Genomic DNA, 15,084 nt, shown 5'->3' on the forward strand with positions numbered 1-15,084 from the left:
TTCGCGAACGCTATCCTACCCCACTATTCTATTACGCCCGTCATCCCATTAAGTCTCACAACTTGCGCTCTATTAATAACCAAAAGCCGTATTCGAACAACCAGCTTTGACACATTTCAGACAATAAAGTGGCAGCTTTTCGCAAATTTTGGTGAAAGCAGCGCATTTTGAAAGGTTCGTCCAGCCAGCAGTTGTAGCACATTTCAAGGTATCTGCATAACAGGCAGCGGCTGATTTTTGGCATGTCAACATGGTGTTGAAAGGAGTAATCTTACCACACCATGTTCCAACTGTTACAGCGCATGTTGCCGCTGGGGTTGGAACTACGGTTGGCGTCGGTAAAGTCACCGAAGTCGATTGCTTGACCGTCGTTGAACTCTTTACAGAGCTTGTAGATGACTTCGCAGTGCTTGTGGATTTCAAAGTTGTTACGGTCGCTGATACAGTAGAACTTTTGGCAGTTGTAGCGCCAGTTGCTGATGTACCACTAGTCTTTGCGCTTGCAGAAGTGCTTTGAGATGAGACTGCGACAGAAGATGACGTTGTCGAGCCGGAGGTGAGAGAGCGATACCAATTTGTTCTATCGGTGTCGCCCAAACAATCACCAACCGTAACGCCCTTCCACCCTCTGGCCTTGATTTGATCGAAATAGTAGGTGGAAAGGTTGCCAACAGATTGTTGTACGATATCGTGCTGGATAGACAGGTAGTCTTGAACGGCTGTTGCAGCAAGTGCTTTCTGCACAATATTCTTGGAGTTCTGAATTTGCGATGGCAAGGGGTTTAAATAATCCTGGGTGTCCAAGTCAAAATAGACTCTGTGGTATCCTAGAGTTTGCATATCTGCCCAGCATCCTGATGCCTCGGTACAATCAGAATAAGGAGGTCTCATGTAAGTTGGCCATTTTCCAATGATATTATTGAAAGCCATCTCGTTTTTAACCATCTGCTGCATTCGAAGGTCGTGTGAGATATTTGAAAGCGAGTAATGACTCCAGGTATGGGATGCAACTTGATGTCCTTCGGCAATCATACGTTGAATCAAAGATGGATAGGGAGCGGTGGTATCGATCTCTCCTTTTCCATTGTTGTTGCCGGTGATGAAAAATGTCGCCTGATAACCATACGACTTTAAAATGTCGAGGAGATCGGCTGTGTAATTGTATGGGCCATCATCGTAGGTAAGGGCTACGACATTATTTTGTACGCAGTCATAAATATCATCCGTATAGGTGATAGGTCCCATCAATGGTCTTGCGACATTAAGAGTTGATGCTCCAGCAGGTGTTGCATCAGAGTCGCATCTTCCATATCCAAGTAAGCAACTCCCTGGGTCAGCACAATAGTCTTGGGTAGTTCCGCAGTATCCGGAAACTTGTGACAGATTAGTAAGTCAATTGGAGTCGTCGAGGCTCGTCTACTCACCACTACAGCATTGGTTTCCTCCACAAGTTGCACCACCAAAGTTTGGACCACAAGTTCCTCCTGTGGCTGGCTCGGCAGCAGCAGTGGTGCAAGCTCCAAATTTAGACTGACACCCTACGTCGCAATAATCTGTTGTGTTTCCACAATATCCCGACGTAGAACAGCAAAGTCCTCCAGTACAAGAAAGCCCTCCATTGCTCGCTCCGCATGTGAAAGTGTTCTCTGACGGTTGGACAGTTGTTCCGGTACAAGTTCCAAAGGCAGTTTGGCAACCAGTTTCGCAGTAGTCTAGGTAAGCACGAATTAGTCTGTGAACTATGTGCAAGTTATTCAGAGATTTGCCAACATACCAGTTGTGTTTCCACAATATCCATAGGCCGAACAGCATCCTCCAGTGTTTACAGTAGCGTCACAAGAATAGCTATTGTTTGCTCCTGCGAATGAATTTCCGCAAGTGTTGTCTGTACTTATTGTGGCTCGTTTGGAAAGGAAGGCAAGAAAGCCAGGGTCTTGGGAGTCAGTTCCCTCCACTGGAAACGCAAGACCCATACCACTGAGCATAAAGCCCGTGGCCAGAGTTAAAAAGAATGATTTCATCTTGGTCGTTAATAAATTACAAAATAGTCTGTTGGAAAATGTATACTAAAAGAATTGAAGGAGATAATAAATGATTGGATATATTATGGAAATGGACGAAGAAGAAAGAATGTCAGTTCAAAAAAGAATGTCAACGACCTGATATGCCGGAGTAGGGGTGAGGAGGAAGGAAAAATAAAAGACAATGACGAGAAGCAAGATATATATAACATTACCATTCCACGGGTCGACACATCAGAAAATGACCCGACATATCATTAGCAAGCTACAAGAAAATACTACATAAGACGCCGTCTGTTCTTTGACTACGATTTTTGGGGATATTTACATGCATCTATGAATTGATTCCCAGAATTATCACCAATGTTTGTGGCCAAGGAGGACATGGCGTTGTTAGGCGTCGTCCCGTCTTCTTGGAAAGAGTCCGTGGAACCAGATCAAAAGTTCCGATCGGAACGTTTCATGAATTTCATTCGTCGAATATTTCTGAAACTTGATTCTATGAAGGCAAATGGATTAAAATTTAAGGGGTAATGACGGGAGCTTTAAATTGGTGGGGAAGCCTATCTCTTTTCAGCAAAACTTATTAATAGTGTTTATGCGCAGTCACTATTTCTCTTGAGATCTTCGTCCCAACTTCAACAAAGGAGAGGAGAAAATTCGAGTCAATCGTTTCTTGAGGTCTAGATTCCATATACGTACATATGACCTGGCAAGTGACAGGTTTTTCCAAATACCTGCTTACCTATGAGAAGAGGTTGTCGCTCTCGGCCCTAGATAAATTTCTGCACAGTCTTCAAAAATAAATTCATCTGAACTCAGAAGGGGTCAAAGCATAATGAAAAATATCTTTATTCAATTTTATCTCTAATTTATATCCCTTCGCCCAAGTCCAAAAGAATGTGCCTAATCGTAATCATTAACTCGTCAATCTCTCAAATCATCATTCGTCCATCTTTTTTCCGTCATTCGTCATTCATCCATTACTAGTCATCATTTCCAAGTCGTCTATTGTCCAAATCAAGCCTGAGCTCGTTCATCAGTTATCATCCTCCGTTCAGTGCAGGGGCTGATCGAAGAACTCAAGATATCGAGGGGCTCTCTATGCCTAATTTATTGGTGTTAGCTTAATTTATGATCAATTGTTACTGAGGGAAGTTTATAAGGCTTACCTGGCAAGCATAGTCGGTGTAGCATTGCTCATCAACCTTTGGCTCATACAAGACAAATCTTGTAAGACGGACACAGGTCAAGGCGGTGGTAGAGGTGCTGACAGTAGCGCTACCAACAGTAGCACCTGACTTGGCGATGTAAGCATCCTCGCCAATGACAACAGTTGCCTTGAATGGAGTAGTGGCTTTCCAAGTTCCATCTTCGTAGTCAATGGAGTCAGAAGTGCTGAGGACGGCTGTCTTGCTTGGGGTCTGGCCAGCGAGAGACAAAGACTTGGTTGGGTAGTAGTCGATCTCAGCGTAGGCTGCGAAGGTAATGTTGTTGAAGCAGTTAACGAGGTAGTAGATCTGGGTAGAGGCGGCGCGGGCATCGATGGCTGCTGCTGGAATTGCAGCTGGAGCGGCCGAGGTAAGGGTGGAGAGGACGAGGAGGGGAATGGAAGCAATCATGGAGAAACGCATTTTGATGGCTGGTTTGAGAGACTCGAGGAGTGAAAAGTTTGAGAAGGGTTTGTAAGTTGTTGTAGAAGATCTTTGAGATGATTGAAGTGTTGTGATGATGGGAATTACTCTGCTGATGAAGCCTTCTTATATACTTTCTTTTCGTAGGAAGATCGATGGATCTCTGAGAAGCTTTTCTCGACTAAGCTTTCCCTATGCATCGCTGACCGCAAACGGCCCATGTATCACGATCGTGGATACAATGATACATCATCTCTGTGAATGGCTTTCTTTTCTCAAGCCACTATACAACATACGACACGATTCGAGACATTTGCATCAATCAATATTTACTGGGTCTCAATATCGTCTTTGGCGCCAAAACGTTCTTCTCGTGTCGGATACCCACTGAATCAGCCATGAAGATTCTACTGATAACGACTTTTCAGTAGCTCAGAAGCGATTCCTCTGGACCACGATCGAATCACGGTTGTCCCATGTACAGAAAGAAAGAGGCACAGTCTAGTTGATGATTGAGCAGACAGTGGTCCCGATAATCATTCTCAATATTTTCTTACATCATGTCGATATCTTCCAAACGGGCTAGATCGTCTTACCATCCCAGTTCTTCCGTATTATTCCACCAAACAGAAAGCAACTTTCAATATCTTCAGCCATTGATGCCCTGTACCTGTAGGTCATCGATATTTATGCAGGGTCGGAATGTACCTATATCAGGCTAAGCGATGCCCCACTGAACAAGCATATATAAAGGCTTCCGGATCTGCAAGTCGATCGTAACGGCGATGCAGACCACATTCGTATGAACATATGAAGAAAGATCTCCGAGGTTGATCTGTTGGCTGTCAAATTCGTCAAGGGTCTTGATTAAAGTGTGAAAATCTCTGCCAACGCGGGTCAGGCCCATACTTCCGAACCATTTTTTTTATCGAGGCGGTCAAAGCTCCATGTCATCGATGAGAGAAACTTCATGCTTATTACAAACTTTGATCTGTGATCTTCGATACCGTCAACCCGGTGGACCAAAATCTGTTCTTACGAACTCAGAAAAACCGGTAAGGTTCCGAAACCCCCACAATTGTGATCATGGATCGTACGGCAACCAAATTGAACCCTACCATCTGCGAGATATCATGATCATACTCAGCTGAAAATCGTCAAAAATCTCTTGTTTTTACAAGCATGTGAAAACCAGGTATAGATTTGCTATCCAAAAAGGCAGGTATGGATGACCTATCTCGTGGCGTTAAAGAGCAAATCAATAGCAGCTGAGATACATACATGTCGCCTGGCGCCGTAATTCTACATCGGATCTAGTCGGACACGATTGAATCTATACAAATCCCTCACCGCGTGTAGCATGTATCTTTAGAAGACATTGGAACTCAGTCTAGATCTCAATCCATAAATTCGTATCATATATTCAAGTCAGATTCTGGACACGTTAACTCGTGTATGTGATGCCAATGTGGACATGCACAGAGAAATGTCACTACCTCGGCTTCGTGTTGTGCAAGTGGATACCATGTCCGAAGAGTTTTCCATTGCAACTACATCTTTTTTGTGAAGTATTGCATATTCCAAATTAACATCCATCTTTTCCATCTATGTTGGCAATCTTGACTGCCCGTCGATACAGTGATACGATATCGTTTTGTTTTCACGGAGCAGTTTCGGGGTTTCGGTCTCTGCTTTGTGCGTGAAAATGGAATGATCGATGTTTTGTTCTTTCAATGTGTACTTTGATTCACCAGTCAGCTCTATACCTGCTTTGTTACGGTATGTCCAGAACTTCTGAACATGCCGCGATGAGTCCCATTCCTTGCCAGTAAGGCATCGGTTTTGACTTCAACTCTTCCTCTACCAAAGCAGACATCTCCAGCAATTGAAAGGCAATGCTAAAGCTTGCATTTAGCTTTAAGAGACAGCAATCTTTAATCATGATCTACAATATTCCAGGAGAGACGTTTAATTATATCTGCAGGCCGTTGAAATCGATACCCACGATGTAACATCCAAGAAGTCTTAGTACTCCTCCTAGCTCGTCGGGTTGAAATTTGGTGCTTACATCTAATCATATCTTTAGATCTGGATACGACACCATCGCGGACAGGAACCAATTTCACCCCACAGTTAGTGTGCTACCCGTTGTAGCATCAGACGGCACGGCAGAACCATTACACTGGGAAAAGATCGAGATAACAAGCAGGGGATTTTTGATGGTGCTACTATGGCAGTCAAGTAGGATGGGGAGGAGCGGCTCGGACGGACTATGCTTGAAAGATGAAGATGCGGTAGAGAGCCTTTTAAATACTCAAGTTCTATAGCGGTAGTCATTTAGGGTTATCGTGTTTTGCTACTTTCAATTTTGAAGATAGAATACACACCAATGGTACAAAAATCATGATTTGCATGGCTCAAGTTATTGAACAGTCTGCAACTTCCCGTATCAGCCGAATTTACACTGAGTAGAAACTTACCAAAGTTTGCAACCTGAATATATAGCAATTCTATTTCAGATTGAAAAAATAATCCATTCCTGCCATCGAATAGCACTCAGGCTCTCATGAGAATTTAGTGAATTGGCTGTACCATCAAGCAGGAACTTCACAAATTCAGTAACTAGAATAACTTGACAAGCACAATAGGCATAATAACTACACATATTCGATCATCATCTTCAATCTCTTTGCATTGCTCTTGTGTGGATTGTTGTGTTTAGATAATTATTCAAAGTTCGTGAGTGTCGTAAATCCGGTTGCTGGCACGCCTTCCAAGAGGGCTGAAGGCTATTTGTTGGGCAAAAAGCTTTTGGATCGGCTATATATTTTCACATTTGTTAGGCACAAAGGAATAGTATTTAGATCGGAAGATCCGAAGAAGTGATCTCAATCTATGAAATCTATACTCTATACGGCTTGGTTATGTCATTCAAGTAAAGTTCTATGTTAATTCGAGAAAAATACCCAGTTTATATTGATGCAGAACTAACTAGGTGTATAAAATACGAAAGAAAAAAAGCAATTTATCTTTGCCGAATGTCTGGACTGTACTCTACAAGAATTCAGAAATAAGAACGATACATTTAGAAGTTACAAATCAAACAGTAAAAATCAAACAGTAAAACCAAACAGCAAGAATTATAAACATTAAAAATTACAAATTAAAAATTATCAAAAACACATGTAGAAATACAGGATATCGCTAGGCCACCAGAACGTAGCATACAAGAACATACAAAAGAAAAATACAAATGCCAAATTGGCTACAAAGTTAATAACATAGTACAGTACAGACCATTCGCTACGCTAAACGGTGTCTTGAACTCTCCTCATCTCCTTCACATACCGATATAGCACGATATTAACCGTAGCGCGGGCTAGAGACTCAGAGACAAGACAACCGTTTATAAAGGGACAAGGTCAAACAAAACCATATCATCCGCTAGCAAGGCTTCTTCAAGCCTAGTATAAAGAGACGAGAAGGGAGTCGAAGTAGGAGGTAAAGGAGGAGATGAAGGTGGAGTCGGAGTGGTAGCAGAAGCGGCAACTTCAGGAGAATCATGAAATTCACCGTCATAGAGTTCCTTATCCTCAGAAGGGCTGGAATACTCATGGAATTGCCGGTTCTCACCATTGATAGCCGACCCACCGACATCAGGATTAGAGGGACCAGAAGCGTAGAGAGCCGACGAAGGGCTGGCCAAGTGACAGCGTGGAGGGGCGACGAAATCAGGCCCAATCTCACCCGCAAAATCGGGAAAAGGAAGGGCTTGGTCAAATTGACCGACATCCATGCGTCTTTTGGCGGCTGGACCTTCTACAGCGTCTCCTTCGACTGGCAGCTCCCTCTTTTCCTTCTTTCTTCCACTACAAGAACCACAACAGCCAAGTATCATGTCCCCAATGGTCCTCTTGGGGAGATACTTTATTGAGCCTACGCTTACAAACCATTTGTCCCTGCCAAAGTGGCCAGACAAATGATTCTCTGCGAAGAGAGCCCAAAACTTCTCGGCTGGTACTACTTCCTTCCATTCCACCTTGCTTTTATCTTCCCCTTTTGCAAAGTACTTCTCCTTGAGTACGCCATCATTAAGGTCGTGGTCGTGCTTCAAGGAATTCTTATACGATGCCGGAGTTCCCTTGTAGCCCTCCGGTACGTCCAAAATGACGCCGGGGTCAGCGGCAATTGCTGTCTTGTCCCGGATCATCCTTTCCAGTCGCGACCGCGATGGCAGGAGCGAATTGGGATCCTTCGTCTTTTTATCTTTGACGAAAGATCTGATCAATTCATCCCTCCATGCTGGGAAGGACAATGTACTGAGGTCTAACAAGGGGTTGGGGTCGATGAAATTTATAGCGTCAATGTGCTGAGTAAAAATGAACCTTCGCTCTTCTGGGGAAAGATTTGAGGTCATCTATTTGATATTAGCAATTATCCCGATCCATGTAGTACATTTAAAAGACTTGGGTGCTTGAACAATCTGGTAGAATTCAGACAATGAAACCTTCTAATTGTCGACCTGTGACCCGGACAATTGAAGTCTTTTAATGTCTGACAGTAACAAAATAATCAAAATGAGTTTATTGTTTCGAGTTGTTTCAATCGTCTAAAAGAGTTTAAAGAATGAGAGCTTCAAATTGTCGGATTACAATCTGAACAATTGAAAGCCTTAAACATCTGATAATAATATAATGTTCAAAATGAGTTCTGAAAACGAGAGCTACAACGTATAGTTGAGAGCCTTGCATTATGTCGTTTGGTTCTAAGCATTCAACTACTACAATCAACTACAGCATGAGATATACACCCCATGTAGCAGAAGAATGGGTTGAACGGAGCGAATAGTAGCAAATAACAAGAATTCATTTCGCTATACAACACCAAAGTCTTCCAAGCACAGGTACATTTGTTTCATCCCCATTACAGTAATTCTTCTCATCGTATAACAAACAGACCATCGAACCATTTCAATTGCGCTCCTCGCCAGGAGGTCTCGCCTAATGTATCAAGCCTGAACCATCAGGCGTGAAAGCCAGAGGTCCAACTCGCGTAATGTACACCCATCCCCTGATGTACACGACGAAGTATGTTCTTGATGGGAATACATTATACAAGACAACATAGCAATTGAACAACTATACGAAGTGCGAAGTATGAAGTAAGAGTATACCATCAATGATCAAGTGATCTTACATAAGATTCCTAAGTTCAGCTTCCACTAAGGAACTAGACTAGAGGACTAGCGCGATCTACGTGATCATGTGTTATGCACGAATTTCCACCAAAAACTTCTAAAAAAGATTCAATGTAATCAAGATGTGCTTGAAGGCTACTCAGCCTGATGTGAAAGGCTGAGTATACCAGTGGGTGTACTGAGAACCTCCAAAAAGCCAACAATTGTGAAATAGTTACAAGCAAGCTGTGTACTGCTGAGCAACTCAAACCGACTTGAATGCATCTAAATAATCCAAAACGTTGCAATTTCTGTCCAAAAATTCAATTGTGAAGACACAAATGTATCAGAGAGCCAGGTTTCAAAGCTATTGTTCCACAAAAGTATGCAATAAAAGTGAAATGCATCAAATTGGAAGGAATATAGTGAAAAATGTGTCTTACTTTGTCTGAAATTATCCACCAGCTATATTACACTCTTAATCGATTCGGGAATTTGGCGATGGAAGGGTGAATTCGAAATTCGGGGTAACCTGAAGTGAATCATAAGCGACTGCCTCCAAATGAGTGGAATTGATAAAGAAGGAGCGATGTGGTTATTATTGGGCGGGAGAGTTCTTACCTTGGGCAGCTCGCGCAAGTAGCTGTTACGATAATAGTCGGTAGGATATTGCCTAAAGTGGGCAGAGTATGTGTATTGTACTTGAGATCTTAAAGTGAACGTGAGTATTGTTCTGGCAATTGAAGAATATTCGAGCTGGCTTTGCGAAGATGTTGGATACAACGTTAGAAAGAGAAAAAGAATCAAAACTGGGGGATGACATCCTTTTTAAAGTGAATTGAATATTTTGCGGGAGTACTATATTAGTCTAGAAGTTTGTATTATACTTTTTCAACCCGAATGAATATGTGGCATTTGGTATACATCATATTTTTTATGGCAGTCGTCGATCGTCGAGCTTGGGGGGTAAGCTAGTCTTTTTATGACAGGAACAGCATGGTATACATCGATTGCACCATCCAATGGCAGCTTCCCAGCAATGCTACAATAGCCTTTGGCCAGCGAACCTATGCAGGCCCACAAGCAAAGAAGGTACATACTGGTGTATGAGGAGGAGGGCATTAGCAGAGTAGAAAGATGGGGTATGTAGTGCTCATTACCAGCCTTCATCTCCTTTGATGATTTTCAAAACTGAGATCAGATTACCATTTGCTATAAATAACGTCCAAGAGCTCTCCGTACAGAGTATCGAAAGTTCTACGATGCCTCCGATCACCCACACACCTCTATGCCTACGATGCCTATAAACCAAAAACACAAATGGAAGAGAGATACAACACAACATCTTGTAAGGATTGGCTGAAAAACTCGTCTCGAGATATATCTGCGAACGATCAACACACGCCTGTATTGTTGGGAATATCATGTAGCATGTGACAATGGCTAAGTGAATGGCAATGCTTAGGAACTACTTCAGAACTACAATCACAGCAACAGCGAAGATGCATTAGACGGAAGATCGAGACGATTAACCATTCGATTAGCTACAAGATCTCTGCGAATTACAATTACACAAGAGAACGATGGCACATATCAATACAACAGTCAGTCGAACAGCGAGGCTTGAAGGGCACCCTCGAAGCACAATCGCACAGACAGGAAGCTAAATAGCTGAATACTCGCGATGATTAGACAAGAGACATGAAATAGCTTCATCATTACAAAATGGTTTATATAAAATCGTATACAATAGAACGTGTCGCCTATGTGCCTGTGTCTCTGGGGCTTTCTGTGCTGGTGATATCCATACACAACCGCTGCTTTTTCTCTGCAGACCGAAAATGTAACAGTTCTAGTCGAAAACAATCTCACAGTCGTAAAGCTCACAAGATGGTAACATATACCACCTTTTAATGTGCAAGTTTCGCAGAATTTCAATATTTCATGGGACTAACAATCTCACAACTACAGTGAATCGGTATCTATCCGTAAACCATCGAACACGCGTGGGAACAGAATCAGATGCTTCAGCTACCATGCACAAAACTTTTGAAAATGTTGATGATCAATGAACATCATCTAACTAATCCGACATGCTAATTCTGTAATTTCCTCTTCTCAGAATTATATCAATATATCATACAACTGAACTCAACTATGTGAGATACAATATTTCCAGGCGTGAGCATCTCCAGGCTTCCTACACTGTTAGGCTTCCACCTTCAAGCCTATACATCTCGATAGGCACCAACTGCACCTTCTCAGAAGCCCACAAGCCTATAAATCACTGAAGACCCCCTAAAGACCATCACACACACTCATCTGCCTGTGCACCCCCCGGCTAAGAAATTCTTCCGGGATCCGAATCGCTTGTTCTTGAATAAGTCTAAATTACTAGTGTCGCTAGTACATGAATTTGGTCTTCGACCATTGAAATTTTTTGGATGAAGATCATGAGATTTGTCGATATCGAGGCGTCATGATGAGCGCAGAGGGAAAAAGTCAATTTTCTACTTGTATTAGGTTAGGTGTCTTTATGACTTGAGCCATGCGATGCAGAATGGTTCATCCTCCGGTGTCGGTTGAAAGGCGGAGAATGTCGGAGAGTGGTAGAGAATGGAGGTAAAGGATAGATGTAAAGAGAAGAGAGTAGAGAGTAGAGGTAGAGAGTAGAGGTAGAGAGTAGAGGCAGAGAGTAGAGGCAGAGAGTAGAGATAGAGAGTAGAGATGGAGAGTAGAGATGGAGAGTAGATTTCTAATAATAAGTAGAAATATAACAGGTACAAACCGATCACAAATATGAACACGGAACCAAATCGACGAGACACACATCATTACATTCATCAACACAGGCTCAGTTGACCGATTTGAAATAATCTACTTTTGATGTTCAATTTGATACACCTTCTCACCCCTAAACTAACTGAACTCATCCTCTACAAGCAACAATAATAACCATATACTTCAGAGCCCGAGTCTGTCTGCTACAATTCAAATCACGAGTGGTGGGGGCGTGGCACACACACATGACTTGTTCTTATTCTCGACAAGGGGGCATGGATTTTTTCCGACTTCTACTAAGCTCGGTGTGTACACACAGACAAAACTGCGAAAAGAAAATTCTGCAATCTATTTGCACAAGGAACATATTCAGAACATGGAGAATATTGATGTTAAACGAAAAGATGGCATTCAATTAGACGACAGTTCTATTTGAACGAACATGAGCAATGGTTCAAAAGCTGGTTGTTTGTATTTCTACCTAAGACTGCCATTATTCTATCAAACTATTTACGAAATTACAACCTAGAGTACCATTTTGTTCTGCCTTTTCGAACGCGGAAATTGATCCAAAGTCGTAGATTTTGCAGTCGAGTGTTCTCGCTCATAACACTTGGCAACACCGCAGTGTTCGATTTCATGATTGATGAGCTTGATTGTATTTATTCGCTATCCGAATCCAACTGCATTGTAAGATGCACACTGCCATCTGAATCCGAGTCCGACTCTTCAGCTTCATCGTAGCTCATAGCAGTATCCGTATTCATTGTACGCTGATCTAAAGGTTGAGGGTTGGTAAATCTGGCGCCTGGAATTTCTGAAGACGTGGCAGATTGTTCAAACCCTGATTGTCTTGGCAGATCTTCACGGCTACCGGCATTCAATCCAGCACCAAAATTCTCTCTCAGCGGGGTCGGAAATTCGTTTTCTGAAGTTGACTGAAGATTTTGTGCATCAACATTTTTTTGGCTGACAACGACATCATCAGTACTATCCATAACATCATCTTCGGCATCGAAACTTTCTGGAAGATCATCGAGTACTGCGGTGGTATGTCCAGCAGGTATGATTGGCATGCGGGGGCGTAGAAGAATTTCCACACAATCATCATCTGGAAATGCCCTCGTAATATGTGGGAGTACACTCGACAATGCTTTTCCATTCTTTCCGACAAATGGATTGAGTATGCTTGCTAACATTGCTTCTTTATTCCGTCCGAGGATAGCAGTTCGCTCGAGTTGAGAACGCATCGATATATCAAGATATGCCTGGGGAAGGTTTGACAGTAATACAGGCAAAAGAGAACTGGCCGCGGCAACAACTTCTGGGTCAACAACGACAATTGCCGATATGGAGCCGCGAAGTAAAGTATCTGCATTCTGACTTGACGAACCTTTAGGTTGAGACTTACTGGCTTCAGGGTTGCTGATGCCCGAATAACTTGTCTCCAGATCTTTACAGCATGCTCGCATTATTGGTACAAGTTTTGAGACACGTGGTTTATCTAAGCTTTGACTGAGCAACGGCAGAAGATTACAGGCTAAAGAATATGTCGATGCGCGAAAGTCTTGATGGTTCTTTCCCGACGAAAAGGACCACATCAGCAAGTCGAGACTTCCCTGGGCCAGAGAGACGAAACTTTGTCCTAAAGTGGCCGACATAGTGCTGATGAGATGCAATACAGAAACAAAAACATTTGGCAGGCCAGCCCATAATCCATCCTTCTCATCACGGTCAATGGCAGGGTGCAACCTCACACTTCCGGAATTCGAGTCCGTAGGCGATGGCAAAGAAATCGACAAAATCCTTGTGATTAAATCGAAAATAGGCCCAATCGGGATTGTGACAGCCGAAGGAGTGGCTTCTCTGAGATGTTCATCCAAAAATTCCAGTAAGCCTACTAACCTCTCAATGCCAGCGTCAATACCAGTCCAGCGGGGTAAATCCTCAGGGGTTCGCGCGCCACCAGAGAGCTCTTCATTAACATTTACAGGTTCAGCAGTATATCCAGCAGTCGATTCCCAGTCTTCCACGACGGCTCGGAAAACCTGGTCGGCAGTCATGTGAATATTTTGTACAAGATTCCGAACTGCCTTTCCCCATTCCTCTCCCCCACCATTCTTCGCGACTGTTTGGTGCAGAACGACTGTTAGTTTACGAGCACTCTCCTTTACTGATAACGGAACGTAACTCCGATCACAAAGGGTGCATGCTAAATATGGTCTGGTGGCAGCACGTATTTGGGATGCGAAAGGGCGGAAAATGGTAGTGTGACGAGGCAGTAACATGGCAAATGAGCGGAAAACTGTCTCTACTGATGATGGAGTTACATCCAAGGCATTCATCGATGGCTTAGATGAGATTAAATTCAAGCAAGACGTTACAAAGGTGGGTAACGTGGGCGTGGTGATCTCTCTGACCAGGGTTTGGTATTGATGGGTCATGGAGTAAATCTTGGCAAGGGCTACAATACTCAGCTCTTTGGCAGCACTTGAGTCTGGTTTCTAATATGATAATTAGTATTTACATATAACATGGTATCCATAAGTGGTAGGAATAGTTTTCACACATACACCAAGGATCGAGAGTAATCCTCGCACCCAAGATCCCGCGTCGCGCAAAATTTCCCAACCTCCAACTTCGACCACGACCTTGATCAAGGCGATAGCCGCGAACCTTCCTGGGGCGCTCTTGCCATTCAATAACGTTGTCAATTGGGTCTTTAATTTGTGGACCAGGACTGCCGACTGCGATGCATCCGCCTTTCCAGAATTTACACTGGGGGCTGAAAGAGGAATGTGGCATTGAAGAACATATTGAACAAGAGAAGGTACGAGACTTGGAAGGTCATTTGGAGGAGTAGATGTTAGACGCAAGCAAAGAATGCGTAGCTCAGATGGGATGGACATCTTTTGAACTTTTGGATCCCGATTTTCTTCGTTTGGATGTTGTGAAAACCCTGAAAAAGAATTTTATATTTCACCAGCGACCCTTAGTCTTGATTGGAATGATTGAAGATCTCTTCAGGGTAAGTGAATGGTTGCGAGGGGCGGAGAATATGAAATTTAGAAGAAATTCAATTCAATGTAACATATCACGGTTGAGACTGGAAAAACTATTTCATATATGAAAATGTCCAGTTCAAAAGGAAATGCGGGAGAACTCCGCTCTGATAGGCTGGCGGAGGTGGAGCTAGACTCTCACTTAAACCATACTAAAGCCACAGTAGAGCCACAGATGGCTGGTGACTTTATGACAGTTCACAAACGAATATTTATATAGGCACTCTCGCTCAGAACTTTCAAGATTATCATAAGTTATTCTTGTTATTATCACGTTCAGCCTTAATTCATAATATGAAGATGGTCAAGTTCGGGGTTCAGTTCTGCTATGGAAAAATCAAAAGAACATGATTGGTTCAGCTGATTGAAGAAGCAATGTAGAAGCCCTAGTATGCTCAGCCTTGTTTGAT

General features: G+C 42.9%; 4 protein-coding genes across 4 annotated transcripts; all 4 read right to left on the reverse strand.

Moving 5' to 3' along the window:
- Positions 1-72: 72 nt before the first annotated feature.
- On the reverse strand, positions 73-2,021 carry Bfra_006782 (putative chitin deacetylase protein; the record flags this gene model as incomplete). The annotated part of the gene is made up of 3 exons (XM_037337153.1): positions 73-1,373; positions 1,425-1,712; positions 1,775-2,021. 3 exons carry the CDS (start codon positions 2,019-2,021, stop codon positions 73-75), a joined length of 1,836 nt encoding a protein of 611 aa, XP_037198519.1.
- A 1,102-nt stretch (positions 2,022-3,123) lies between these two features.
- Bfra_006783 (uncharacterized protein) lies at positions 3,124-3,655 on the reverse strand (the record flags this gene model as incomplete). The annotated part of the gene is made up of 2 exons (XM_037337154.1): positions 3,124-3,129; positions 3,194-3,655. 2 exons carry the CDS (start codon positions 3,653-3,655, stop codon positions 3,124-3,126), a joined length of 468 nt encoding a protein of 155 aa, XP_037198520.1.
- A 3,406-nt stretch (positions 3,656-7,061) lies between these two features.
- Bfra_006784 (uncharacterized protein) lies at positions 7,062-8,072 on the reverse strand (the record flags this gene model as incomplete). The annotated part of the gene is made up of 1 exon (XM_037337155.1): positions 7,062-8,072. The coding sequence occupies one exon, from the start codon at positions 8,070-8,072 to the stop codon at positions 7,062-7,064; it is 1,011 nt and encodes a 336-aa protein (XP_037198521.1).
- Positions 8,073-12,274: 4,202 nt separating this feature from the next.
- On the reverse strand, positions 12,275-14,521 carry Bfra_006785 (uncharacterized protein; the record flags this gene model as incomplete). The annotated part of the gene is made up of 2 exons (XM_037337156.1): positions 12,275-14,116; positions 14,186-14,521. 2 exons carry the CDS (start codon positions 14,519-14,521, stop codon positions 12,275-12,277), a joined length of 2,178 nt encoding a protein of 725 aa, XP_037198522.1.
- Between the last annotated feature and the right edge of the window lie 563 nt (positions 14,522-15,084).

Source organism: Botrytis fragariae, assembly GCF_013461495.1.
Source record: "Botrytis fragariae strain BVB16 chromosome Unknown tig00000000, whole genome shotgun sequence".
NCBI classification, from domain to species: Eukaryota; Fungi; Ascomycota; class Leotiomycetes; order Helotiales; family Sclerotiniaceae; genus Botrytis; species Botrytis fragariae.